The following is a 27,107-nucleotide window of genomic DNA, read 5'->3' as shown; positions in this document are numbered from 1 at the left end:
ATCTGAACTTGGGGACCTTTTAGGCGCTTCTTGGCTATCAGCTATGATCTGAGCTTAATTAGCTTATGAGCTGAGCTTATCTTATTTATATGAGCTTAATATTTTCTGCTATGGCGATGATTGCACGATAGTACATACCCCTAACGATCTGCAGCAACATTTGCTTAAATTCAAGAAGAAGAAGGGCGATCTGTAAAAATTTCTTTTAATTTGTGGTTTATTTCCAAAAAACTCATTCAATAGATCCACAAAACATATGGGCAAAAAATAAAACACATTATGTATTTAATTATTTTATTACACCAACAATCATATCGTATATTCATAAGTTTTAAATAACAAAACTTATCCTTAAAAATAAAATTTAAACAAAATAATAATAAAATTCCTAAAATAATATGGAAGCATTTTGTATGGATTGTTGCAGCTAGAATAGAAAAAAGTCCCGTAAAGCATATGAAAATATATATTTACAAAAAAGTAAAGTACCCATATAACCAATTGCTGTTTAAAAAACGAAAAAAATGTACACTTGTTCTTTTCGCAGAGCTTGTAACTACCTTCAAAAAAAATCTGTTGTTACCTATAAACGCATATAGAAAAATGACAATTATAAATGATTTTCTGTTATTACAATGACTATTATCTTTGTTTTAAGTGGTTGTTATTTTTGATCTAACAAACATACTCCAAAAATATCATTCTGAAGGTATAAAAATTGAGTAAAAATCAAATTTGAGTTAAAATTTATGTTTAAAATGATATAAAAACTATTCCGAAAAAACGTATCCGAAAATCTATAGATTAAATAGAATATCCATTTTCTTTAAATTAAGAAAGTTGAACAGCATATAATTTATGTATAAATAAATATGAAACCTATTCCAAATTAGCCATATAACAAGACTTGCATGGATACTATAAGAAGAAATATAAATCCACTCATGGTATTTGAAATTTGCACGTAGGGAAGAACTCTGCATCATCAGGACGACTGTTAAGAACTCTAATTACTAAAAGTGGCGTTAAATATGAAATTATTTGTTGAGAAAATCCTACTAAAATTATACTTTACTTATATAACTCCCACAAACATAATCATCGCTCAATGTTAAAGTATGAATCAAACGAAATCTCTCAATTGGACGAAAACTTTGGGTGTATCCTCCAATTTTGATAGTGAGTGGTTCATTTGCATTAATTCACTATTTATTTACCAGTTCAAAGATAAGGGAAACAATCATAGCTAACTTTATTTAACACAGAAACAGTTAAGGTGTCAGTTTTGAGGTTATCCATATATGTTTTAATTTTTAATAGTTAAAGTATCATTTAAAATAGTCTTTTTGGGTGATTTAATTACCATTTAATTTTATTATAAAAGCAAGGTACTTATTCTAACCGTACCTACTCTAAATATTAAAAATTGAAAGAATATATCTGGACAAATTCAAATTTTTAGTGTTTCTAAAAGAATATCCTTTGATTAAAGAATTGGCAAGTAAATAGTAAAAAAAATTCAAATATTACACATTATATTTTTTTTACGTTTTTTCTTAGTGGTTTTTCTATTATCTTTGGAACCGCTCACAAGCAAAATTTAAGGATATGCCTAAATTGTTTATCTTGAAGGGATTCATTTGATGTATACCTTTACTTTTGTGTGAAGATTAAGTTCATTTTGCCATGTAAAGTATCATAAATATGTAATAAGGAGATTCCTAGTGTTTGAATAAAATCTATTATATGATCCAAATAAAGAATAAATCAAACAATAAATATTTAAATCTTCACTAAGTAACTAATCTAGTTTACGGAATAAAAAAATGGATGTTATCTCATCAGGCCAGTTTAAATGGACAAAATTTCGTTTGGGTAGTAGCTGATACTCTTCACATTATAATATTTAGGTTTAGGATATAAAACATGAATATCTGCATATCATAAAAGTTACAATTGTCATTTGGTAAACAGGAGGATTTCTATAGAATTGCTGACAACGCAAAAAATACATTAAAGAAAAGTTTTTGTGCAATTACCAACAGTTGCCGATTTTCTTTTTTGAAGATAGTTACAATACACCAGTAAAAACAAGAAATAAAGCATATGTTCTAAAGCTAAAAATGTCTCAAGTTTTTCTTATAGCCTAAATACAATACAATATAAGTACATCTGTGGAATTTTTTCTGAGTATTGAGGTAATACAGTAATTTATCATTTTGTTGTAAAACAGTATGTGTTGTACTGGTTCAAGGCATCTTGTTGCTTAAGGTAGTTATCTAGCTAAACGCCGAATTGCAAACATGCTATAATCTCTCCCTTTTTGCAAAACGGCTGAATAGAGTGTTGGGTCAGTCACACTCAGTAAAAACGACTCAAAACCAGGTTATTCAGTAAATATTCTCATGTTCTTAAATTAAAAAGTATTATTGATTTATATTATATGAATCGACGATCTAAAATCGCTTATCATTTGTGATGCTGGATTAAAAACGTAACGATCTCAAGGAATTATAAGGACACTGTAGCTCTTAAAATAACACCGGTCCAAATTGGGAAATATGTAAAAAGTCATTTTATCTTTTGACAACACTACGCAGTATAGTTAATATTCAAAAAACAAAACATATCGGAAATTGTCAAAAAGTCATCATAGGTTCATTAATATCAACAAAGGAAATTAGGTTGCCAGGTATTTTTACTAAATTAGCAGGAATAAAGTGTCTTCGTTACTAATCAATAGAAAAAATAAATCAGATAAAAGATCAACTAAAAAGTAAGTACAGACCTAAAAAATTAAAAAGCGATTAGTTATATTTTTGTAGTAAAACAAAAATGAAAAACGCTTTACAAAAAATGGTTTGAGACAAACATATAACTCAACGTACTAGAATCAAACGAGATGCATTAATAAATACTAATGATACAGGAGAAATATAAATGAAACGGGGCAATGAAAAACTCTGTTCAAAACTGTATACCAATTGTGTGAACATTATTCCGATTATTGATTCAAGTTTAATTCTGATTATAAAGCGTTAGACCCTGCCATACAAGCAAAAGTATATATCTCTGATTGAAGAATAGACAACGCTAGTATTTAAACCTAAAGTATGTATCCGGAATCAAATTTTAAGTCGTTTTTGCTAAGAGGATATACCCGTTTGTCACCTTCATTAAGAGGAAGCGGAACACCAACCAAATTTTCATTCATGGGGCAGTGCAGATATATTTCTAACCATTTGTTAAAACCTAACCAATCTAACCTCAAATTTTCTTCCATTACTTGAGCGTCTTGCAAGTGAGATCCCATTTTTTACATTTCAGTTGTATGTTGCTGTATCCAAGCCCAGATTATAAATGATAGCAATGTATTTTATAAAATAGGTTCCCTGAGGTTCAAATCTAGGCCCAGTTTGATTTGCAAACTTTATATAGATATATTTGTGTACAGAATATAAAATAGAATATTTAATACTATTGGCAGTTATTAGAGATAGTTTAATTTTACTATTTATATTATTGTATGAGGTACTTCTCTTTAAAAATATTTGATTAAGTTAATACTACAGACTATACAGATAGTAGCGCAAAGGCAATAACCAAAAAATACATTTTTGAGCTTCGTTCGAACTTTTAATCCTGAACTGATATGCGAATTTCAAAAAGCAGTTTTTTCAGTTAAAACCAAAATTTGAAGTGATAAAAGTGTGGTAATATAAGTAGATAGATGTGGGTACAGAGTAAAATAAACTCTAGTATTGCTAACGACAAAAGTGTCACGATAAAGTTGATTTAGTATAACATTTTAACTGGTAATTTATGTTTTTTCCTAGTTAATAACTCCAGCAGGAAAATAATACTTACATATTTTTGATATTAATAATAATTTATATACATACTATTATTATAAATAATATTTTCTTAGATAGGATTTGTTTGGATAGATAATTTTTTTTGGGTGTACTTATAATGAAAAATTTGTCAATCTATGAACATGTTAACTGACTGAAAGAATTACAAGACTAAAAATTAACACACATACAATAGTGTAGATCGATGGGAATAAAAAAAAAAGCAAACACAGGTGAATAGTTCAGAGATTTTCAGTTATACTTCAGTTTTGTTAGAAGTCAAAAAATAAATGAAAATTCTAAGCAGCCATCAACTGATTGTAGGTCCAAGTTTTCCTTGTATTGGTGTGCAAAATGGATACATGGATTTAAAATGTATAAAAGAACATAACTGATAATTCAAAACGACAATGAAGCAATAAACGACAAAACCAGCAATTATTTAGGGACTGTTAAATAAAATCATTATTGTTTATATGCTAATCTCTGCGATTTATTAAGCAGGCCGCATATTATGGCGGAACGGAATGAAAATTCTGAATCTACATACATTAGCCGGAATTCCGCATAACATGCGAAATAAAGAATTTGGTCGATTCTTTCTCTTTTTCCGTTTCTATTTGGCAGCAAACACTTGCTTGATAAGATAATGAAAAAACCTGAGTATGCTTTGTGGTCGTCGCGTATTTTCCCAAAACTTCCATTGAATTGGAAAGAAATTCCACGGAGAACTGTGGAAACAATTGCTCAGTTGGCAATTCAAACCTGTTCCGTTCTGCTCTATACCGCGTTGTTCGGATCCGTAGCAGCGCGGACTCTACGTGGTTACTATGTTCAAAACTTTCGCTCGGTTTCATTCTATTCCTTTCCGCGATAGTATAAGACCTGATTAAGCGAAATATTGAATATGAAACAAGGTATTTAGATACTTTTTTCCACAATATAGAAATTATAATAGGTTAATGTATTTGAAATTTCCTATAAAGTGGAGAAGATATATTTGAAAAAAAAAATGTAATCATTTTGGTTTAACTAAATCAACTTTAGTATTATAACACTCAAATACCGAAAGAAATACTAGAATTTCGTTACATATAACAGGTTGATGATATTTTTTGTCGATTAGTTGAGGAAGGAGAACAAATTACATTTGGCAAAATTTGAGGATAAAGAGGCAATGGAAATTTTTTAAAGTTTACATTGTAACACCACATACACTATATTCTAGTTCACGCCAATTGTCCATCAGTAACAAAATCTACTGCAGAATTCTTTTTAGTTTAGGAAATAGTGCGCTAAAATATTGTAGCTGCGACTCAGAAGTAGATTTTTGTGAAGGCTGCAACCGCACAAATATGACCCTCTAGTATAACACACCTATAACATAGCTCAACCAATCGATGTTAGTAATGTTTATGCGTAACACGTATACAGAATGTAAACCATATTTGGGTAAAATCCAAGTTTGCCTTACATATAAGATATGTCCAGATATTTTAACAAGATATGATTCAATGCTTAAAATTATTTAGACATGCATCAGAGTGATATTTATAATATATTATTTCTATTTATTAATATCAGATATTCGTGTTACGTCCATTTTTCACCTCTTCATATATTTTAAATCATCGTATGCCAGTGTTCTACTAAGCTATATGAAGTTATGAATGAACTTATCTAACTATAATCTTATGATAACTATCTGCAGAATACAAATACAAGGCGCAAGTCTTTCGAAACACATGTGGGATTAGGAGAGGTAGATGTCCTATTATATCTTCATTTCAATATAGTATTGGAGCAAACCGTGAAAGATGTCGAGTTATAAAACATGGAAACTGTCCTTAATAAATCAATGCAAGTTATGACACAGCTGATAACAATGACCTGATTGCATCGAGTGAAAAGTTAAAGAAGCGTTGGATTTCTTCTCAACCATTGCATAAAATATGGGCTTCACAATAATCGAAGCGAAAACAGAGTCAATCGTGTTGATTCTCAATAGCAGAGCAAGATATAAGCACTTCATCTTCAGATCAAAACTTTAGCTTTTAGTTTTTGAGATTTTAACAAATTGTTATACCTAGGTCAACAATGATAACTCCACAATGGATGAAATAAAAAGAAATAAACCTAAACAACAGAAACTTAAGGCACAGAATCAAACTAATCACGATGTTAGACATTATCCGACCAGTCCTAAAGAAATGTAACTAGGAAATATGGACTATTCGGAAAACAGATAGAAATCATCTACTCATATTCAAACGAAATATTTTAACAAAAAAAAAATTATTTAACTTGTGAAAACGGTATCTGGAGAACCTTAATATCTATAACAAATATAAAAAATGAAGATAGGTTAAGATGGACACCTGGTAATGGGAAACTACCCTCCTAGATGAACCCTGGTATCAATGACTGTGTGAAATAGAAGTGGAACAGGGCAAGATTGACGTTGAAATATGTTGTAGACAAGGAAGCGCACAAGAATTTAGCAATGCACAAAAAGCCTTGGTTAAACAGGCTAGGGAAGGTTGAGGCTTAACTAGTGCTGCAGTAGCACCACTACGTGGTGACGATTCTTCAGCAATACGAATATTTTCTAAATATTTTTTAATCTAACTTTATGCTTGCAATCATTAAAAGAATAAAAATAAAACAAAATATAGATATGAATGTGTCATTTTTTAATTTCAAGGTTTACCCAAATATGTGTTACATTATCATGCAAAAAAATTAATTAAACAAGAGATGAACCCATAAAAGCATCAAATAAACTATCTGTTATTTTAAACGGATTTTTTCAATAAGAGATTGTACAATACTATAAATTTTTTATGGAAGTACCTTTATTTAAAAAGTTAATTCAAATGACTGATACCTTAGATATGATTATAGTTGTCAATTTGTCATAAAACTTTGTTTCTGTTTGATGACGATCAGACAACAGCCTAACATAATTGAGCGTTTAGTATGCACCTATGTAACTACATTCCTTGTATCGGCATGTAAGTAAAATTTATATACTTTTCCAAACTATGCATACATAATATTGGCATAATAATTTATGGTATACCTCGAGAATTTACAACAAAATAGAAGTACAACTAAGTGAAACACAATTTGGTTTCAGAAACAACCTCGGAACCAGAGAAGCACTCTTCAGTTTGCAGGTCATGGTTCAAAGATGTAGGGATATAGAACAATCAGTATATATGTGTTTTATCGACTTCGAAAAGGCCTTTGACCGAGTAAATCATGACAAACTTATAGGTGTCTTGCAACAGGTGGGAATTGATGACAGAGACCTCCGTATTATCAAAAATTTGTATTGGCATCAATGTGCAAACATACGAGCTGGACACAACACGACGGAAGCAGTGGAAATACGACGTGGAGTGAGGCAAGGATGTATTCTATCGCCTTTACTTTTTAATATCTACTCCGAATTTATTTTCAAAGAAGCCTTAGTTAGGCATTAAAATCAAAGAAGATACAGGCATTAAAATCAACGGAATTGATGTCACATCAGAGCGTATGGAATAGAGTTAGAAAGAGTCCACAATATTACCTACTTGGGTGCAAACGTTAACGATATAGAAATAATATCGAATAATATCGAATGAAAAAGAGCACAGAAATAACAAAAACGATAAAAATTCGAAAGTTACAATATTTCGGTCATGTAATGAGACATCCAGAGAGGTATAACCTTCTACACCTCATAATACAGGGTAAGACCGCCGGAAGGAGAGGCCCAGGCCGACGAAGAACATCCTGGCTCCGAAATCTCCGAGAATGGTACCAAGAGACCACCGCTAATTTATTTAGAGCCGCCGTAAACAAAGTTATTATTGCTAATATGATCGCCAACGTTCGATAATCGGACAGGGTACTGAAAGAAGACGAAGATGGTATACCTAATAGAACCCTAATAGTTACAACTTGTAATTCTAGTATATTAGTAACCTTTCCGGACACCTAACGATGAACAGCAAACTTGTGTTCGTTCGTAAGGTACAATAAACTGACTGTAAGTATAATATTTATTTCTTTAACCTTGTTAAAACGGATTCACATGTGAGACCGATTAATCATTTGTTATAAAAGTATTATTCATATTCTACGAACCAGCTGACAAACGTTTGTACTTACAGACTAGTCTTTTTTTGTCTAATATAGAACAGGATGTGAATGTATCAAGACGTAATGCTGGGTGAATAATCTAGCAAACGATTATACATATTTTTTCAATAAGACAAATATAAAAAAAGATTATCCTTTATGAGTTTTAGACAAGCTTTCAAAACAAACCGAAAAAATACTGATCGATTTATTCCTGTAATTACAAATAAAATGGCTCATCTTGTAAATATGACCGTGGTTATATCTAAACGAGGAATAAGAGTGATCTGTAGATATGTAATGCTGTATACTTGTTGTAAAAAGAATGGAAATAAAACGGATGAGTTCTACAAGGACTACTTAATCGTGTTCTTGTCGTTCATTGATCATTCTAATAAGTGATTCTTGATTATATACTTGCTACGTTTGCAATAACTCATTATAACATTTTCTAATGAAAGATGGGACTATTGGGTTTACTTTTCACGATCGATAATTCCCGAGTCCAAAATGTTTATTATGACGCTTTGATGTACAATACAAATAGATACAAGAAGTACAATACATATAGATATCAGCGGCAAGTCTGTATTAACCCTTCAAAACCTACCGTCTAAATATCCATACGCAAAACATACCATTTTTGTTTAACTTTACAGCGAAAAGACGGCGCTGGTTTCTGTTTATTGTGTCAAATATCAATTAAACAACGTGTGGTGTTTATATTTTACCGGTTAATTGGTGTATTTAGTTAAAAATTTGGCTTCTAAATCAAATCAAACTGACGTGACAACTAAATTCCGTCAAAAGTGGGAGAGGAGGTAAGTCTTTATACAAAAATATTGCTAAGTTGTTATGTTTTTAGTCAGATTCTTTGTTAATTTTTTCATTTAGAGGTTATATTACACTACTGTTTATATTTAGTGGTATACAGAATCACTTTGTGTTACCGAGGGTATTCAAAAATTAAGCGTATGAAAATTCATACGTTAGGATTTTATGACCATTAGTTTAGTTAGGCATTGTAATTTTATATTTGTTTTTTTTTAGGAGACCACTCACTACCGAAGAGCTAATAGCGTGTCTGGAAGAGTCCGATAGTGACGATGAACTTGCCGGTGCACAATTAATAGACATTACATTGTTTCCCCCTGAAAACGACGGAGACACGGATACCGATGAAGTTCCAGAGGAAGAAAATTTGGTGAATACTAATAGCGTAAATTTATTGGGCCCTGGTCTACTAGCAGAGTGCTCTCAGGTGGAAATAATTACACACGACCGTGAAAGGATGGAATTGAATTTGGAACCCTCTACTTCAAAAATGAGAACAGGATTAGCATACCTAAGCCTAAAAAATTGAAAGTCGAAAAAACAAGACGTTCGTGGAAACCCTTGCATTTTGTAGAAGACTTGTCAGAGGATTCTAATTTAAAAACAAAAAATATATGTGACCCCTTTTGAAGCATATGTCATCAAAGTTTCAATTGTATGCAAACCCGTTACCTACTGTATGGTCTCTGGATGAGGCGATGGAACCCTATTACGGTCGTCATCATTTCAAACAATTCATTAGGGGAAAGCCCATTCGATTTGGGTTTAAGTTTTGATGTTTAAATACTCCTAATGGATACTGCGTTAAGTTTGAACTATATGAGGGGAAAAGCCAAAGAGATACTAATATACCTTTAGGCAGTTCTGTTACAAAAAGGATGGGTTTAGGATATGTTCCTGAAGGAAGTGAAATTTTTCTAGATAATTATTTCAATTCCTTGCTATTACTTGAAGAAATGAATGATCTTCGTACTCCTACACCTCAAAGAACCTCAAATATCCTTGATGAAGTTCGATATGACAGATTGAATCATTGGCCGATCAAAAATCAAACACAGAGACGTTGTGCAAGATGCCATAAATGCGTTACTTTTATTTGCAGCAAATGTAATGTTGGACTTCACATTAACTGTTTTAAATTGTACCACTTGAGATAAATTTATTTTGTTTATAATTTTAAGTTTTCTTTGTAAACGTTCATTAGTTTCGTTTCTATTATTGTATAATTTCTAATAAAACATGGTGTTGTGAAAGCCTAGCGTATGAATATTTAGACAGCTATTTACAACCACCTAGGTATATTTAAAACAAAAATGCCTGAAGTATATTGTATCTTAATCCATTTTATTGCCAAATTGAAAAGAAAAACATTTTTGAATAAGTTTTAAGGGGGTCAGGTTTTGGGGGGTTAATACCTTTTAGGTACAAGTTATGGAAATGGCTCCTATAAACCTTTAAAAAACTATGAGTTATGTGGATTAATTTCATCTTCTTTTTAATGATTGTAATAAAAATATAATTATTCTCACTGTGTTTGTTGAAATTTTTCTATGTACAAGGTTTTGAATGTTTTGATTTAAATTATGATGAATATTTATAGTGGTTATTAGATACAGTAATTTTATAGTCATCTCTTACTTAATATTGCTTACCTTATCCTGAAGACTATCTGGTTTTTCCTGAAAATTGCAGTCATAAATAAATAATTATAATTTAACAATTTGCAGCCCGCACAATACACACTCAAGTCGCCAACTTCAATAATTTCAAATTTCCGCTATATATCATAAACCATAATGTTCGGTCCAAATATTTTCTTATTAAAAAGATAAAATTTAAATATATGTATATATTTTTTTATAAAATATCTAAAATTGCTACCTTTAGGTACAAATTTTAATACTGTTCAATTTATTCAATATATATATAATTTATTTTCGAAAATTACCCAAAAAATGTATGTTGGCATGAATATAGATATGCAAATTTGTTTTTCTAACAAATAATATTAACTAAAAACTTACGACTATTTACTACATGTATATAACAAAAAATATTTACAATGGAATAAAAACATCCAGCCAGTTATTTTTTCCCAGAAAAAAATATTACCTACATATTAAAAAACTAAAAGTATACGGTACATTCAGTTTCATACAGGGTATTTCCTAACCTCAATCTTAGAAAAATGAACGTTACCAAATTTAAAAGAATGGTAAACCAAAACAAGTAATTTTTAAAGTTATACCAAGAGTTCGCTTACTAATATCTGCATAGGGCCTTTTTCCAATTAATTTAAATATAGAAAGAATACAATACTAGTCTAGAATTAAAAGGCCAGTGCCAAAACAGTGAAGAGATCTTTTTGACATAATTGGTCTTAAATACTAAAGACATTAATACATTTTAACAAAATAGAATAAAATAGAATAAGACTAAGAATCTAGATGCATTAGACATATTGATTTAAACTATAGATGCAAAAAAATGACAAAAAAACGGTATGAAAAGAAGATTAAAGAATATAAGACAAGATATTTTAGTATAAAGAGGCAATTTCTAAAGGAAAAGATTTAATGGTTGACAAAGCAACATATTATACAATACAAATAAAGATGGATGTTCAGCATAAATTGTAATAAAATTTAAAAAGATAACTGATGGGGATAAATACTGCTAATTTTAATTCTCCTTTCCATTAACTTAAATTAAGACTCTATTCACTTTAACTACAGTTTGAAACTGATATATCGTGTTATATTTTTAACCATATAGATCTTTGACAGTGATATTTTTAATTATTTAAAAGTTTCCTATTTGTTTTAGAATTTGTGACAAAATATATAAACATGTGTTAATTGTTGGTTAAAAATTTTGAATCCTTAGGAAATAACTGCTATTTTAGATTGCATTATATCGGAAATACCCCGCTGAAACAAAACATTACACTATTTTTGTTCGTTACCTAAAATAATATAAAATTAAGGTACTGACTAGTGCTGACATTTGAATTTGCGTACTTTTAAAAAAATTTTAATAATTTTTTATCCATTTGGCGCAGTTAGTAGGATATATAAAAGATAGAAAACTGCGCCCGTTTGATAACAGCGTTTTAAAGCCAAAGCCAACTGCTCTGCATATTATAATAGTGCAAATATCAACACTGCAGGTACAAGTCTAAATTAAATGTTAAACATTTCTTCGAAAAAAATAACCATCAAAGATACGAAATTCCATCAACAACCCGACACTGTATGTCAATGTTCATTTACTTTAAATGGCACGTTTAAAAAAATATTTTTGAATCTTTTAGAAACAAATTTTCCAATGAAATGTCTTTGGTTCGACCGTATCACAAAAACTAAACAAATAAATAATTTTAAACCTAATCAGACAAAATGTTTTGAGGAGTCACAGCACTAAATATACAGTCAAAATGTATGCTAACTAAGGTGGTCCATAAGAAAACTGTAACTACATTTTAAAGAAAAAGAAATTTTGAAAAACGTTCGCCGCCACTATAATAAAGAATCCTACTAAAGTCCAAAAACAAACAGGATATGCTCTTTTATGTGATAGAAAAAACATTATTTTGGATAGAAGACAATTTAGGTGTCATTTCACAATATCCTCTTTGTGCTCGAGGTAAACTATGTTTGAAGAAGTTAAATAAACAAGTTAGAAAGCTTGTTAACTCCATTGAATTGATTTGAACTAAAATTTTTAAGACAGGATGAAAAATAAAATAAATGCTTATGAAACTTATATTTTTAAGGGAAAACTAACATGAACGAGTGAAATGAGGAAGTAAATAATTAAAATTTACTTTAAGATAAACTTTCACCTAAATCTGCTCTTTTTACTTAGACATTGTCTCGAGTAAGAGTAAAGGTACCTTTTGGAATCAAGCGACAAAGGCAATAGATAGGCGAGACCGATTGTGGTCTTTTCATGTCTGCTCTCAATGCTATTAATATTAAGGTCGTACTGCATCCCGAGACAGAGACAAGCGACAAACGACTGTCGCCTATCTGTGTCTCGTCAGTCTCCTTCAAGAGCAGTAGAAGTTGGTCGCTGTGCGACATTTCTGTTTTAGCACTGATAGTTTCTTATTAAAAGCAATAACTTCCGAAATAAAAGTTATTGGCAAGGAAGACGAATTGCTAATGGAGTTAATGGCTAAGAACCGACCACTATTTGATCGTCAAGTAGAATCGTGCAAGGATGTTATCGTCCTAAAAAATATAAAATCCTTCCGCGCTTCGTTTTAAATAAAAAATTTGTACACATCCGTTTTTTCATTCGAAACATGTAATAAAAGAAATATATCGTCATTTTCTTCTTCCAGTAGTCTTTTAAAGAACAATTTCGAATCTGATATACTGAAGTATAGATGCACGTTGTGCATGTCTCGCTTGTCTCGGTCGTGTACTCATTTTAAGGAGCGACAATTCACTTGGTGTTTCGGACTCGCCAATCTGTCACCTGTCTCTGTCTTTTATACTTTTAGTAATATTGTATTTTTATTTGTAATCGGTTCCTTGATTAAGGCAGTATAATATTTAATCCGTAACTCTCGAAAGATTTAAAGTGACATCATGTCCCGATCGCTATGATCATGATTCTTTATCCTTATTTCTCTTGGTTTGATATCGAAGCTTTGTGTAGAAAAGCTACTTGTACCTATACGAAGGTCCGCATTGAATAGTTCATTATTTACTCATGAAACTTAATGAAGGTGCTTCTGAGACAATTTGTATAAATCCTTCAAATATTTAGAAGAGAGGGAGATGGATCAATGTAAGGAAAACCATTGTTATTAAATAAAAGTAGAAAACAGACCTTTGTTGAGTAAACTTCTTAAGAAAATTAAAACTGTTGAAAGGCTGTTATACATTTATGATATTGTTATTTAAATTATGAAGTAAACAATACACATTTTAAGCAGCAGAAAAGTGACCTAGAGGATTGGAAAATATACACCGACTCAAATAATAAACTAAGGAATGTATTTTTGGATCTAAAATAAATTTCTTCATTGAAATATCGCGGAAACAAAACTTTTAATATGGTTTTTAGACCACCCTAATGCTAACGGTTGTCAAAATAGTAACCGTGCCTTTTTCAGATCAAAAGGAATTATTTTTTAAGGAGTTCAAGTCATCCCTCGGTATATTAGCCGTTCTCTAACCTAAACATCACAGAAAACATAAATTTAGTTAACAAATAACAACAAATAAATACTATCAAATACCAAAAATAGAATTTTCAACAAAAAAGAAAAATAAAAATCACGAGCTGAACGCCATTTTTTTTAAATAAATTTTTCCGACGTTCAACGTGCAACGGCTATTACATCGAGCGATACTTGGACTAGCATACAAACTAACTATAGACCAAGCACATATACTAGAACGTAAATTCGTATAACATCCTTGTGTCGATACTGTATTAAAACGGCAATAAGCAACTCAAAGTCGATATTTCAATTATTATAAAAGCAAAAATGTAGTTCTATTTCACGGATACAATCTTAACGAAATTAGCTTAGACACTTAGATTTCTAATATATAAAGTTATTACCAAATTATCAATATTATGATGTTAAATTTTGTTTATCTTCTTTGATTATTGATTTATTACAATATTCGCAAGGAAACTAAGTTCCTGTAGCTGGCTGTATACCATGTATCATAAAAAATTTAAGTAAAAATCCTTTATAAAAGGTATATAAATTAAAAACCCAAACGGGCTATGTCATGAAGACAAAAAACCAAGTTCCATCATCAGTGTCTAGGTGTACATGTTTTGAGCCACTAAATATCAGGGTAAAAACCTGTTAAAATTTGTCTGTTACAATTTGGTTTACATTATTTGGTATTATATGTTATGATGTTAGAGTTACCAGTGGATATGGTAACCAACTGATCAGTTGCTATCATCAAGTCCTCGTAGACACTTCGTCTCAGGACCAGCAACTTCATATTGAGTTATTTATTGGCTCAAAACATGTACACCTAGACACTGATGATGGAACATGGTTTCCGAAAACGTTTTGTCTTCATGACATAGCCCGTTTGGGTTTTTAATTTATATACCCTTTATAAAGGATTTTACCTAAATTTTTTATTACAATATTGTTTTCTCTATATTCATTTAGTAAGGATCCATTTCGACAACACCAGCAGTTAACAAGAATATTTCAGTACACAGGATGGATATTGAAAGGATAAATGAAAAAAACTTTAGTATTATAGTGATAAATTTATATTTTTAGATCACCCATTGACAGGTAATCAGTTTTTTTTTAATTGTCATTAAAAGAGTCTATCTACAAAAAAAATTCATCATACCTCAGTGTTGTCTGCTTGTATGTATTTGTTTTCATTTAATAGAAACTTAAATGCCAGATAGAAAAAATAAATACTGTGTAGAAGTGCCTATGCATTTTAACTCAATATCGTCACAACAATTCTGCTCGAACTTACTTAAAATTTTAAAATACTCGTTGCTTGGCCTACCAACCTAATTTCATTAATTAATAATGAACAAATGCAAAAAATTGGCACATCATTATTTACATTGAACCCTGGAGAGATATGTAAGTCTGAAAAACCTTCACAGCAACACCTGCCTAGCTGTTTTTGGGACAGGAAACAACGGTCAAATCTGAATAGTCAAGAAAGATATCAAACTACAAAATACCAAATCAGGTAATATAAAAATAGCTTTATTTAATTGTCTAATCGTAACGTGATGTTGAAATCTTGCGATTTTAACTTATTTGTACATCGTTTAAAAATCTATCAATAGAAACATTACAAAATTAAATAAACTTTAAATCTACATTAGTCAAAAGTCAAAAGACAATATTTTTAATTGGTTGTTGTATCATATCTAGCACTTGCAGTTATTTAATTTTAGATATCTTTCTGATTCGACTGATATTCCTTAATCCTTGATTTTAAACCTAGCCAAGTTTAAATAACATAAATACATAGAATAACATCTAAGATTTATTTCGCAGAATCTTGTTCTACGAAATTTTAATAAAAATCACATGAGCAAATATAATCGAAACATTTATCACATTTTGGGTAATTTTTCCTTAAATTTTTACTTGAGACTGAACAGGTAATTCTATTAAATAGCTAGATAAACAATTTACTTCCAGTCTTATACACGACCAATATTTAGAGCAATCGAACATCCACGTCTTAAACTAGATCAACATTCAATTTATAAAATCGATTTCTTATATTATTTAAAATTATTCAATAAATTTATCTTAATTTGGTCTAATCGTTTGACATTATCCGCAAAATGTGATAAATATTTGGATGTCAGGGAGTTAGAGACGATACGATTCGTCGTTTTTTGAGAACTACCAATGAATCAATTTCATTAGAAATGTATCAACAATCCTTAAACCCTAAAAATTGAACTGTTTCTCAATAAAATCATAGTGTACCCGTAAAAGCGTTCAAATATCTTTAGAAAATCTGTCTAATTTTTAACCATTTCCATTGTAACATAATGACACCTATAGTTTTTGTATTTTGTGCCTTGCTTCTAAATAAATTGATATAGTCTTAAAAATCCTACATTGAGCAATTTTTAATGATTTAAATTTCTTTAATTTTTTATACTTTTTGATCACAATTATTTTCTAACCTAACATAACCTCGCATTTTTTCTTAAATACCATATTATGTTAACCTTTTTTAAGTAATTTCTTCGGAGGTATATATTTCAGTACTATGTATTATAAAAATATGTTGGTTTCAGTTGGTAGCAATTCTATAGTGAAAATATTTCTTTATGAAAAGTAAGTAAGTAAAAGTATGAAAAGTAAGAACTAACAATCTAGTATGTTTGTTTATCGCGGGAACAATGTGCCCAAACGTCTTCTTACTGCACTACACATAAGTGTGTGTTCACTGCGCAGTAGAAAAACGTTTTAGTACATTGTTCCCGCTGATTGATGATATTAAAAAAATGTGTAATAGATCAACAACAAAAATACTAGAATAGCATTTTTACCTAGACTATTTTTTATATATAATACAAGTATGTATCTGGATTTTAGATTAAATTTTACTAGATCTCATGCGAGACTGATACAAGTGATATTATATATAAAAAATATTGAAAAAACCCATATTAAGTGTATAAATGTCAACACAAGCCTCCCAAAGTTAACAAACAACACTAGTTTTCTAAGTATGCAATATGTTGGTAATTCTATGATATTCTTTATTCTATTTGATACTTAGTCTTAAACGAAATGGGAATTGCTTTTTATTTTGGGTCACTTCTGTTCTTTTCTTTCAAGAGCAAGAATTTGGATACAATTTATAAAGGTTTTATGAAGTTATAATTTTTCCATTTCATTGGTAGTTCTTTGTCTAAAAAGTAGGGAATAAAATCTGAACTGAATCACAGTAACACTGGGAAAATGTCTCATATTTATGGGTAGATCACGATATACAGCACATTAAACGTGATGCATTAGAGGGTGATATGATGAAGATATGTCATCGGGTTGGGTTACTTCTTGGGGGTTGTTTTATGGCTGCCTGCCAAGATGCATGTAAGTAGTAAATATAGACATATAAAAACTACATAGGGCTCTGTGGGGATTTGTACTTTCGGTTCAAATAGCTTTTTAGGCCGTTACCAGAGCAATGGCTCACTGGAGGCGCGGAGGCGGTTGCTGCTGTTGGAGAATGGGCGGTGATGTTGCTGTCGCAGCACTGGCACTGAGGACGCTCTTGATGGCCGTGGTCTTGAGCAATCGTTTGAGCATTCCGCTTGAACCGCGGTGTTGAAGACTCTTGTGGGTGGTGAGCGAGTTCTTGGTGCGATATCGTCGATGGCAGAACTCACAGAGGTACAAGGTGTCCGATTGTTCATGCTTATCTTGAAAGTGCCTCTTGAGCGAGTAGTAGCAGCTGAAAGTGCGCCGACAGTAAGGGCACTCCTGGGGTTCGTTGATGCCTCCGGAGGTGGGGGGCGGCATCCGCACCGGCCCTGCAACAGCAGCACAGGGCTGTGGTGGAGTGGGCGAAGTCGGTGGGGACAACAACTGGGGCGAACATGCAGGCTGGTGGCGGCAGCAAGCGGCACAATTCATTACTACACATAGAGCTGCGGTAGCGGCAAGCGGGGTAAAAAAGGGGCTATGGATGGTACCTGGGAGTGTGGTCGAAGGCAGCGGCTGGGGCAGGTGCTCTGGCTAAAAGAACTTAATGTCGATATCCCCGGGACGCGACTTGTGGTACGTGTAGATGTGCGTCATTAGAGAATTCCGGGAGCAGTAAACGCGCTCGCAGATGACACATCGGTACTCCTCTTGTCGTTCTGCATGCTTGTCAGCAATGTGTCGCTTGAGGGACGCCTTAGAGCACAGCACCTTACCGCACAGCTGGCATGTGAACACCTTCTTGGGCGACGCCCCTGCAACAGCAAAACCAAGCTCGCACTGGTCTGTTCGCGCGTGTTGCCACCAGCAGATTTACTAGTTTTAATCTACTAATTATTTTTTAAATTCAAAATCGCGATTTGAAATTACTTTAACAAAATTTTTTGTCTTTAAAATAACAAAATGCCGGCGCCATCTTAATGACCGCACACTCGCGATCTGGCCATGCGACCTCAGCATTTCTGTTCGCAGGTTCGTTTAAATAATACCACCGTATTTTCGATACCGATGACGATAAAAAATAATTTAAATTTATTTATTTGTTATATCGGATTTTTAAATCCATTTACTGGTATATAGATTTTACAAAAAATTGTTATAATCCATTTAACTATTCTGCAGCGAACTGCTGAAAAAGTTTGACATTACACGAGAGATTCAGCTTATAAACCTTTCAAAAAACACTAACAGCTAAAAATCCATTGGGAATATTTCATCTCTTTCTCAAAAGTCTAATAAAAAATAGTGCCAGCGGCGATGTTTCTGTTACAGTGAATTGTAGCAATAATTGAAACGTGTTTTTTTCCAGACGTCGTTTTTAATCGAAGATTTATATGTATTGGATAATACTTTTTGTTGTTAAATATCCGGGGTAAGAGAGATACATTTTTAAAATTTCATAAAAATGTAACATGACTGTAATGAACTTGCCTTTACTTCAGTTATCTTTGTGAAATATTCAAACTGGCAACAAGTTTTAAAATAGTTAAAAAGACACATGTTTTATGGGATTTTATGTTATTATTTTAAAAGGTTTAAGTGCTTAAATCACCTTGTGTAACGTCGCAACTTAATTTAGTAGTTTATTTCAAACAAATTTTGACATTATTCAGTAAATCACTTGCAGGGATAAACTGAAAGTGTACTAACAGTATACAAATGCCATCAAAGAAGGCTAATTGATGAGTATGCAAAAATATATCAGAATGTAGAAGCCAGGGAACAGTTTCTATATTTGATACTGTTGCCTAACTTCTGGTTGTAATAAAAAATAATTTTATCTTTAAACTTTCGAAATCACTGTCGAATAGGTAGGTGAATTAATACAATTTTATTAAGATACTATACTGATCCAAATCGTAAATAAATTAATATTCAAAGAACAAGAATGGTGCAAGGAATCTGTAAATATTTAATATGCTTAAGAAGATATAAAAAAAAACAAATGGCAGATGAGTCTTGAGCTTCATAATTCCAAGAAAATGTTATTGAATTAAGGTATAAAAACTAGGCAGTTAATCTAAACGATGCATTGAACAAAAAAGAGGTAACTACGAATAGAAGACACTTCCTTTCCTTAGTGAAGTAACAATTTTTGTGGTCCAAAATTTAAATATTTGAAATTTTCTATCTCGAAATCTATTAAAAAAAAGTTCAAAGATGATGATATATTCCACATAAGAGGCTTTTAATTGTCAAATAGAGTGGGACAGCGAATTACTAAAGACGCAATGTTTATATTAGTTTTAAGCATGGATGCATCATATTTTTTGTACATTTTATTGTTTGCATATCTTATCGGATCTACTGTATATTGTTTACAGATAATATTTTTTAACATCACTGGAATTAACATAGGAGTACCAGACGCAACGGATAGAGTACCTAACAGAAAAACGGAGAATGTTTAATTCGTCAAAAAAGCAATGCCCAAGAAGAGTACATAATTATAATTTACTGTTTTTAATGGGAATTAAAAAATGGTGGCAAACAAAACAAAGCCGTTAAGTAATTTAGCGAATAAGTCCAGAATTATAAATAACAGAATATCGTAATAATCAACAACCTATTAAAATCTTGTAATGTACAAAAACATAGAAAGACAATCGAAATAACTAATTTTTTTCATTAGAAAATCGAATAGTTTTATCAAATTGAACCTTAAATCATAGAATCACTCACGAAGCTTTTTCTTTATTTTCTAATGTATTACTATTATCTTTTTACCAAATTGTAAATAGTCTTAAAGGCCAAGGATTTAAGATTACAATGGCATGTAGGGAAGAATCATTTGGAAAACATAATTAAATAGGCAAAAAGTGTATATTTTCCACCGATTGACTTAAATGATTCATGTCTATTTACGAGAAAAAGTATTTCGAAAACTACTAAAGCACTTTATTAAGACACAAGATGGGAAAGCATATAATATTGCGAATTGTAAAAGGGTATCTACGAACAATAGACAGGTTGGAAATTTGGACACAAAAGTTTAAGGCGAAGATTTTATTTCAAAGATCGTGTTTTAACATAGCGTTAAAGGAGTCAAATACAATATTCCATGGAAGCAACAAATGATGGAAATGGAAACCTCAAAAACAATTCTATATTGTAACTATTTACGGACGGACTTTTAATACATTTTAGCTGGGAATGGTAATCGCTTTGATTTTGAAATTTGATGACAATTTTTTTAAATAACTCACTAGATTAGTAAGTAAAACTGACTTATTAAAGTATAAAGGTTTTCTGTTTTGGTACTTTTGAGTACGTTCAAAATCGAAGGAGGTAATGAACTAAGTACTGAAACATTTCACATTATTTCAAACATAATCTAAAATTTAAATGTATAAATTTTCTATATAAATATTTTGTTGTTTCCTAGCCATGCAGCTTAAGCTCGTTATAATATTAAGGAAGCTTTTGCAACAATATAAAGCATAATTTAAAATTCTCTAGTAGATGACCTCAATATAAGGATGTCCTAGTGTTAATTTAATAGTATTTTTTGTAGTTAAAAATTTCGATAAACGTCAAGACAATACGATTAACAGCTCGTTCAGACGGTACCGAATTGAGAAGTTATTTTTGAATTTGTGGTTTTATGCATGTTACCGAAATCCTCAATTTTAAGACTTGTGTACGAAATTTAGACTTGTTCCTGAATTTTATATACTTAAACCGTAAAATCAAAGAGTTTAGCTGTATAAATCACTTCAAATTCGTTCAGGTAAGCTTTATTCATTCCATTTATTGCGTAATCATGGATCATGAACAAATAAAATATGAACAACTTCAGAAAATCAAAAGGAGCGATCAAAAACAGATGCTTTTTTCCGGCAAGGATCTATGGAGTGAGTAACGCAGAGCCGCAAGCCTCATTTCTTGCTATACTGCTCATCCACAGGCCGATCCGGTACACCAGCGTATTCTAAGTTAAGTCGCAGATGCATTTTGATTTTAAATTATTTCGTTAAACTTTATGTTTCTTAGCGGGGAATTGAACCATCAATTCATTAGATTTCTTATAGTGAAATGAGAGCGCTTTGTCCGCCTAGCCCGCTTGGCTATGAGTTTGCAGAATATATTGGACAACAAGATATACAGAACAATATTTTGTGAACGTTCTCCGAAATGGAAACCGAAACGGCAAAATAAACATATTTTCAACTTAAAATATGATTAATTCACATTAATGATAGTAAATATTAATCTATAAAAATATAAATATGAATGTGAAATCTGACAAATCAATAAACACTACAAAATAGACTGCTTGCCCTGAAAGTCAACTTGTGGAGCAGATAATATAGACAGTCGAAATTAGAAAAAATAATAAACGCAAAAATAAGAAAAAATTAAATAAACAATAAAAATTCTGAATGAAGCTGATATATGGAAATATTGCTTCAGGGGGATTTTCCTAAACAGATGTTAAGATTGAATTTTGACATAACGAAAAAAAGCAGAACCAAAAACTCAGGATCTTATCAGACGAGCCCTGTTAGAAAGAAACATTTAATACTTCCTAACACTACCTACAGCAAAACTTACTACCTCAGTCAATCTTCGAAAAAATCGTCGATTTCACGTAAAACATACAGGTTTTTGAAAGTTCTAAAAAGTACATGAGGGATAGATAATGACAAATCCTTCAAAACATGACATGACATTGTTTTTTTTTAATAATCCTAAAAGGTGGAAAAATAATTGTTTGTCTATAGAACGTTTCTTATACATTTTAGAGAAAAATAGTTCAAATAGAAGCTGTAGATCTTAAAAAGTTCTTTAATTTGTGAGTTTGAAAACTAAAGTACATAAACAATTGACTAAGACAATTGCATAAAACCCTTATTTTTGGAGTAATTTATAAATGTAAATTGTGGTTTTGTATAATTAAATGTAATATAAATTAAATGTAATAACTACTTGAAACAACGATTTGAGATTATGGCAGTTAATGGGTTATTAAAGTGTGCTAAATCTCAGCTAGATCTATCAAATAGTTTGTAAGTTATTCAACTTGTTTATCATGGAGAACGATTATTTAAAGAAGTCTGCTTGTCCCTGAAAAGCACAATTTAAAAAAAAAGAACCTTTTATGACTAGTATAAACCAAGATAGCATTTTTTCCTTAAAATCATATTTACATTGTTTATTAACATTATGAGCTGAAAATTGCACAGATTATTAGAGAAGATCTAGATTGATGATCCAATTTATAGATGGCATATACAGAGGAGGTATACAAAGTTATCACCCGTTAAAGTGATCGTACTCGTAAAATACCGCCCCGTTAAAGTGGAGGGGAGAACTTTCCCAGCTTCGTTGAACTTCAAATTAAAGCGGGATGGAAAACTTATTTAAACCTTGTTTTTCTAAAATATATAAGAAATGTTTTATAGGTAAAAAACTAATTTTTTCACTTTTTAGCTATCATCAGCTATCCCTTATATACCTTATAGAACCTTCAAAAACCTGTCAGCTTTTTTTCCATTACTTGCCAATAAGAATCTTGATTTAATAAATCCTCCAGTTAGTTCCAACTGAACGAGCTGTGAACGAGAGTGATTTATTTGCAAATAATAAGACAAAAACAAGTTATACCTATTATGCAGATTTTAACTGTAACTAATTTTTGTGGTTATCTTAGTAGTTTAACCGTTTAGTAGACCTTAGCCAGAAGGTTACACGAACGTTACTTTTTACCGTTTAGTATATAACAAATGCGAATGCAAACCTTTAATTTGATCAGTAGTACTTTAAGTTAGAATAAGTAAATATAGTAAGATTTTAAACAGAATTTTATTGACTTTTGAAAACTGTTCGAAGTAACCTAACTGCTGCTAGGTTTTGTCATTCAATTCTTACGGTTGTAGTTTAAGTTTCAAAATTTTAAAACGTCCTTTGAATACACAAAAGATGGATATGATAAATTTGTACTATACTTACATAATTTTCACTCAAGGTATGTGTCAAATGAACGCCTTCAATTAGTGGATAAATTTTGACATGTCCTCCAATTTTATTAGTCAGTGGTTCCCAAAACTCAGTTACATATGTCACTAACTTAAACGAATGGCATTCATTTACTATTTACTTTCCAATTGCAATTGAATTCTGTTAGAAACAATCTTGGTTAATTTTAGAAATGAAACGGGTAGGTTCGAATGTAAAACTTTAAAGTTGCACATATATCTTGTTTCAATTTTTTATAACAATATATTTTCAACTTTAAGTAAGTAAGCCAGTAACTTTAAACAGTAAGCTAAAAAAGTCAGAATTCTCTTTTAAATATTATATTTATATGGAATTAACTCGCAATTGATTGTAGAATTCTCTTGTTATGGAATTGTTAAGTAAATAGTAAATGAATTTAAATATGCACACTGCATTATTATTTTTAGGTTAGTGAGCTAAGTGGCTTTCTTTCGATTACCTCCGGAACCGCCCACATGAAGAATAATTCTAAATTGATCCGCTAATTGAGTGCTTTCATTTAAAACATATCTTGAACTTATATTTATTTTACCTATAAGTATAGTATAATAAATTCATTTGAACTGGTCTTTCATACTGTACTACTAGACTAATAAATACTAATTTTTTTTTATTATCCGGTCAGCATGCCATACGTGTGTTATTTTATGCGAATGTGATGTCTAATTATATTATCCACAATATATTAAAGTTATTATTATTTTTGATTTCATTACTAGTCAGACTTTTTAACAGATTTGTAGTCAGTAGGTCAGTACCCTTTGGTAAAAACAATATAATTAAGAAAAATATAAAACATATGAGGATATTTTTGTGTAATTTTATGTCAGCTTATTCATTTTGGGAAAAAAATTATTTTTCATATTCTAAATGGATTAAAAGTTAAAAAAATATATAAAGTAATAATAAATAATATAAATAAATTTATGTTAGGTAATTTATCCAAACCTTTTTTTATTTGGGTTATTTTTTAGTTTTTAAGAGTTTTTATTCATCAGATTTATTTTCAGCCATCGATGAATTCAAAAAAATGCAATCAAGGTCGAGCACCACGACGCAACTATTTAAAATAACGGTTGAAAACTAGTGGGAAACTAGTCTCAGGCGGATCGCCTCGTGGGCGAATCCTCGTGCAAATAGTTACTCTGTGGACGATCGACCTAAGAGCCTATAATGAACCAAACATAAACAAAAACCTATAATCTCTAGAGGAACTAGAGCCATCACCAAATGAAGCGAAGATTTTAATTGATAAGAAAGAAAGATATACAAAAAAGTATTTAAGGATGCAAGGCAAAGGTTAAAATGACCTTAAAAAAGATCAGGACAGTAAATACAAATTAATTAATCAAATTGCTCCTCGCAGTTTTGCTCCTCCTTGTACATATAAGAAATATAAAAGTTTTGAGATATATCAATCATAACTGTTTAAACGCTGAAGGTGAAAAGAATGATATGTTTGAAAAATTCTGTAGAAAGATGTCTTGGGAGTGTTAGTAGTTAGACTCTAATAGACAAGGAACCAGCTTAAATCAAAAATTGCGAACTTCAGAAAAAAATGAAAATTATGTGATCCTGAGTACTATTCCAATAACACTGACGAAATACCTGTGAGAAAATCTCTTAAAATCGTGTCAAGCAATTAACATGATAATATACTTTGATTGAAAAAAATCAAGCACGAATCAAGAAATCCACTTTCCCACCTACAGTTCATATAAACAAGCTCTGGAAAGTATTACTAGAAACCAACATTAGCATCACTCTAATCAAAGCGTTAGGGAATTTATACGAAGGAACAACATGGCAAATAAAAAATTGACACAGATTATCATAGAGATTCATTGTCAGGGATGCTGTATTTCCATGCTATTTAAGGTATATGTTGCGAAGGTATTGAAACAATGGAAACGCAAATGTGGATGTACGAATGTAGACCTTATAGAGACCTATGTTTATAAACATTACAGTTTACTAATGAGCAGGTCATCATAGCGAATGATAAGATGATATGGTAATTAAACTTTAAGAGGAATATAGAAAGTGGAGGTTGGAAACTAATACAGTAAAAATCAAGTATCTGCAAATAGTAACCGAGATGACGAACATTATATTAGAAGATAATAGCATGATTATGCCCTGAGATCAATACACGTACTTTGGAGTGGTTTTCGACTCGACAGGGAAATATGATCAAGAAATAAAAAGAAGATTAACGCAAGATAGAAAAAAGTATGAAGTGTAAACAGTATACTCTAAGTAGTCAACAAATAAGAAAAAGAAGGAAATACAACATATATGAAACTCTTGTTAAAAGTAGTCTTTCAACGGAGTAGAAACTTGGAGAATAACAGAAAACTATAAAAGAAAGCTGAAGACAGTCGAAATCGACGTCTTTTGGAGATCAGTTAGAGTATCTCGCAAAAAGAGAATTCACAACGATGAGACAAGACGACGAATGGGAGTTAAAGGCTCAACAAAAACAAATGTGGGGATATGGTACAGACATGCGCGAGGATGAAAAATACAAAGATCTGTCGAAAAATATTATGGAATGGGTTCTACTAAACCACAATAGACGAGAAATACCTTAAAATCCCGAAGAGAAGGAATAACTGAATGGTGTTATGCAAAAAATAGTCAACCCACACAAGATTCATCAAGTCTGATTTTGAGATAAATAGCTTTAAAGTCTATAATCTGTTGCAAATCACATGTTTTATTATAGTATACATACCTATAATGTATCTTTTTTTTGGATAATGGTTTACCTGTTGGCAATAACTGCTGATCCCCCTCCATGTATTTGATCGATTTCTGCAGCCGACTTTTTTTTCTACATCTACTATTTGTACGTTTTCTTCTGTTGTGTCTGGTTTCATGTAGAGAAAGAAAGTCTTACTTTTGATTTCATGAGTCTTAAGCCAATTTACTTTCTCTTTCTCTAGTTAACTTTCCTGTCTGTGATATATTCCAATAGTTTGTCAATTAAAACCATTTCTCCTCTTTCTATTTTGTTAACAAGAAATTTGTTCTTCACCTACATTCTTTCATTACACTAATGTAGTCTACATCCGTGTATAAGCGCTGTTGGATCTTTAGAGAGCGCTTAATATCTCCAAATTCTAAATCATTAGGCAGAAAGGTATGTCCTTGTAGTAAAAATCGCCACGTGATAGAATCAAAAGATGGATGATTATGCAATGTATGCATTATTAAAAGTACAAGATTAATACTGCGGTTTTGACCACAACAACAGTCTGACCACAGAACCAAGTTAACAGGTGGATTAAAATGATCTTTTATGTACCTTAAACAGGATCCCACCTCTTGCGTTCCTCTCCCAGCTTTGAGGTCTCTTTAAAGTACACTAAATAAAATGTTGACTTTTTATTATTAGAAAGCTTGTACCATTTTCCATCTGGTTTAGATTCTTTTGAATATATTAAGTTTAATATTATAAAACTCTTAACTAAATAATAGAAGATAACGACGATTCTCTAATCTGCCGTTTAACTGTTATAGCGCCACTCTGGGTTGATACAAGATTGAACATTTATTGCAAAATAAACTTGAAGTCTGCA

At 31.1% G+C, this 27,107-nt stretch overlaps 1 protein-coding gene across 11 annotated transcripts in view; it reads right to left on the bottom strand.

The window, feature by feature from the left end:
- Positions 1–277: 277 nt before the first annotated feature.
- br (broad-complex core protein) overlaps positions 278–27,107 on the bottom strand; it is a 178,074-nt gene continuing 151,244 nt past the window's right edge. For 6 of the 11 annotated variants that reach the window (XM_072520442.1, XM_072520439.1, XM_072520438.1 and 3 more), the window contains one exon: positions 278–17,852. In XM_072520442.1, coding sequence (XP_072376543.1) covers positions 17,512–17,852 — 341 coding nt within the window. In that variant the 3' untranslated portion in view covers positions 278–17,511. The other 5 variants (XM_072520451.1, XM_072520448.1, XM_072520449.1 and 2 more) reach the window with 5 other exon arrangements.

The sequence above is a fragment of the Diabrotica undecimpunctata genome, chromosome 1, assembly GCF_040954645.1.
Source record: "Diabrotica undecimpunctata isolate CICGRU chromosome 1, icDiaUnde3, whole genome shotgun sequence".
In the NCBI taxonomy this organism is placed as follows: Eukaryota; Metazoa; Arthropoda; class Insecta; order Coleoptera; family Chrysomelidae; genus Diabrotica; species Diabrotica undecimpunctata.
Note: the sequence above shows the minus strand (reverse complement) of the source record. Positions and strands in the feature narration are given on the sequence as shown.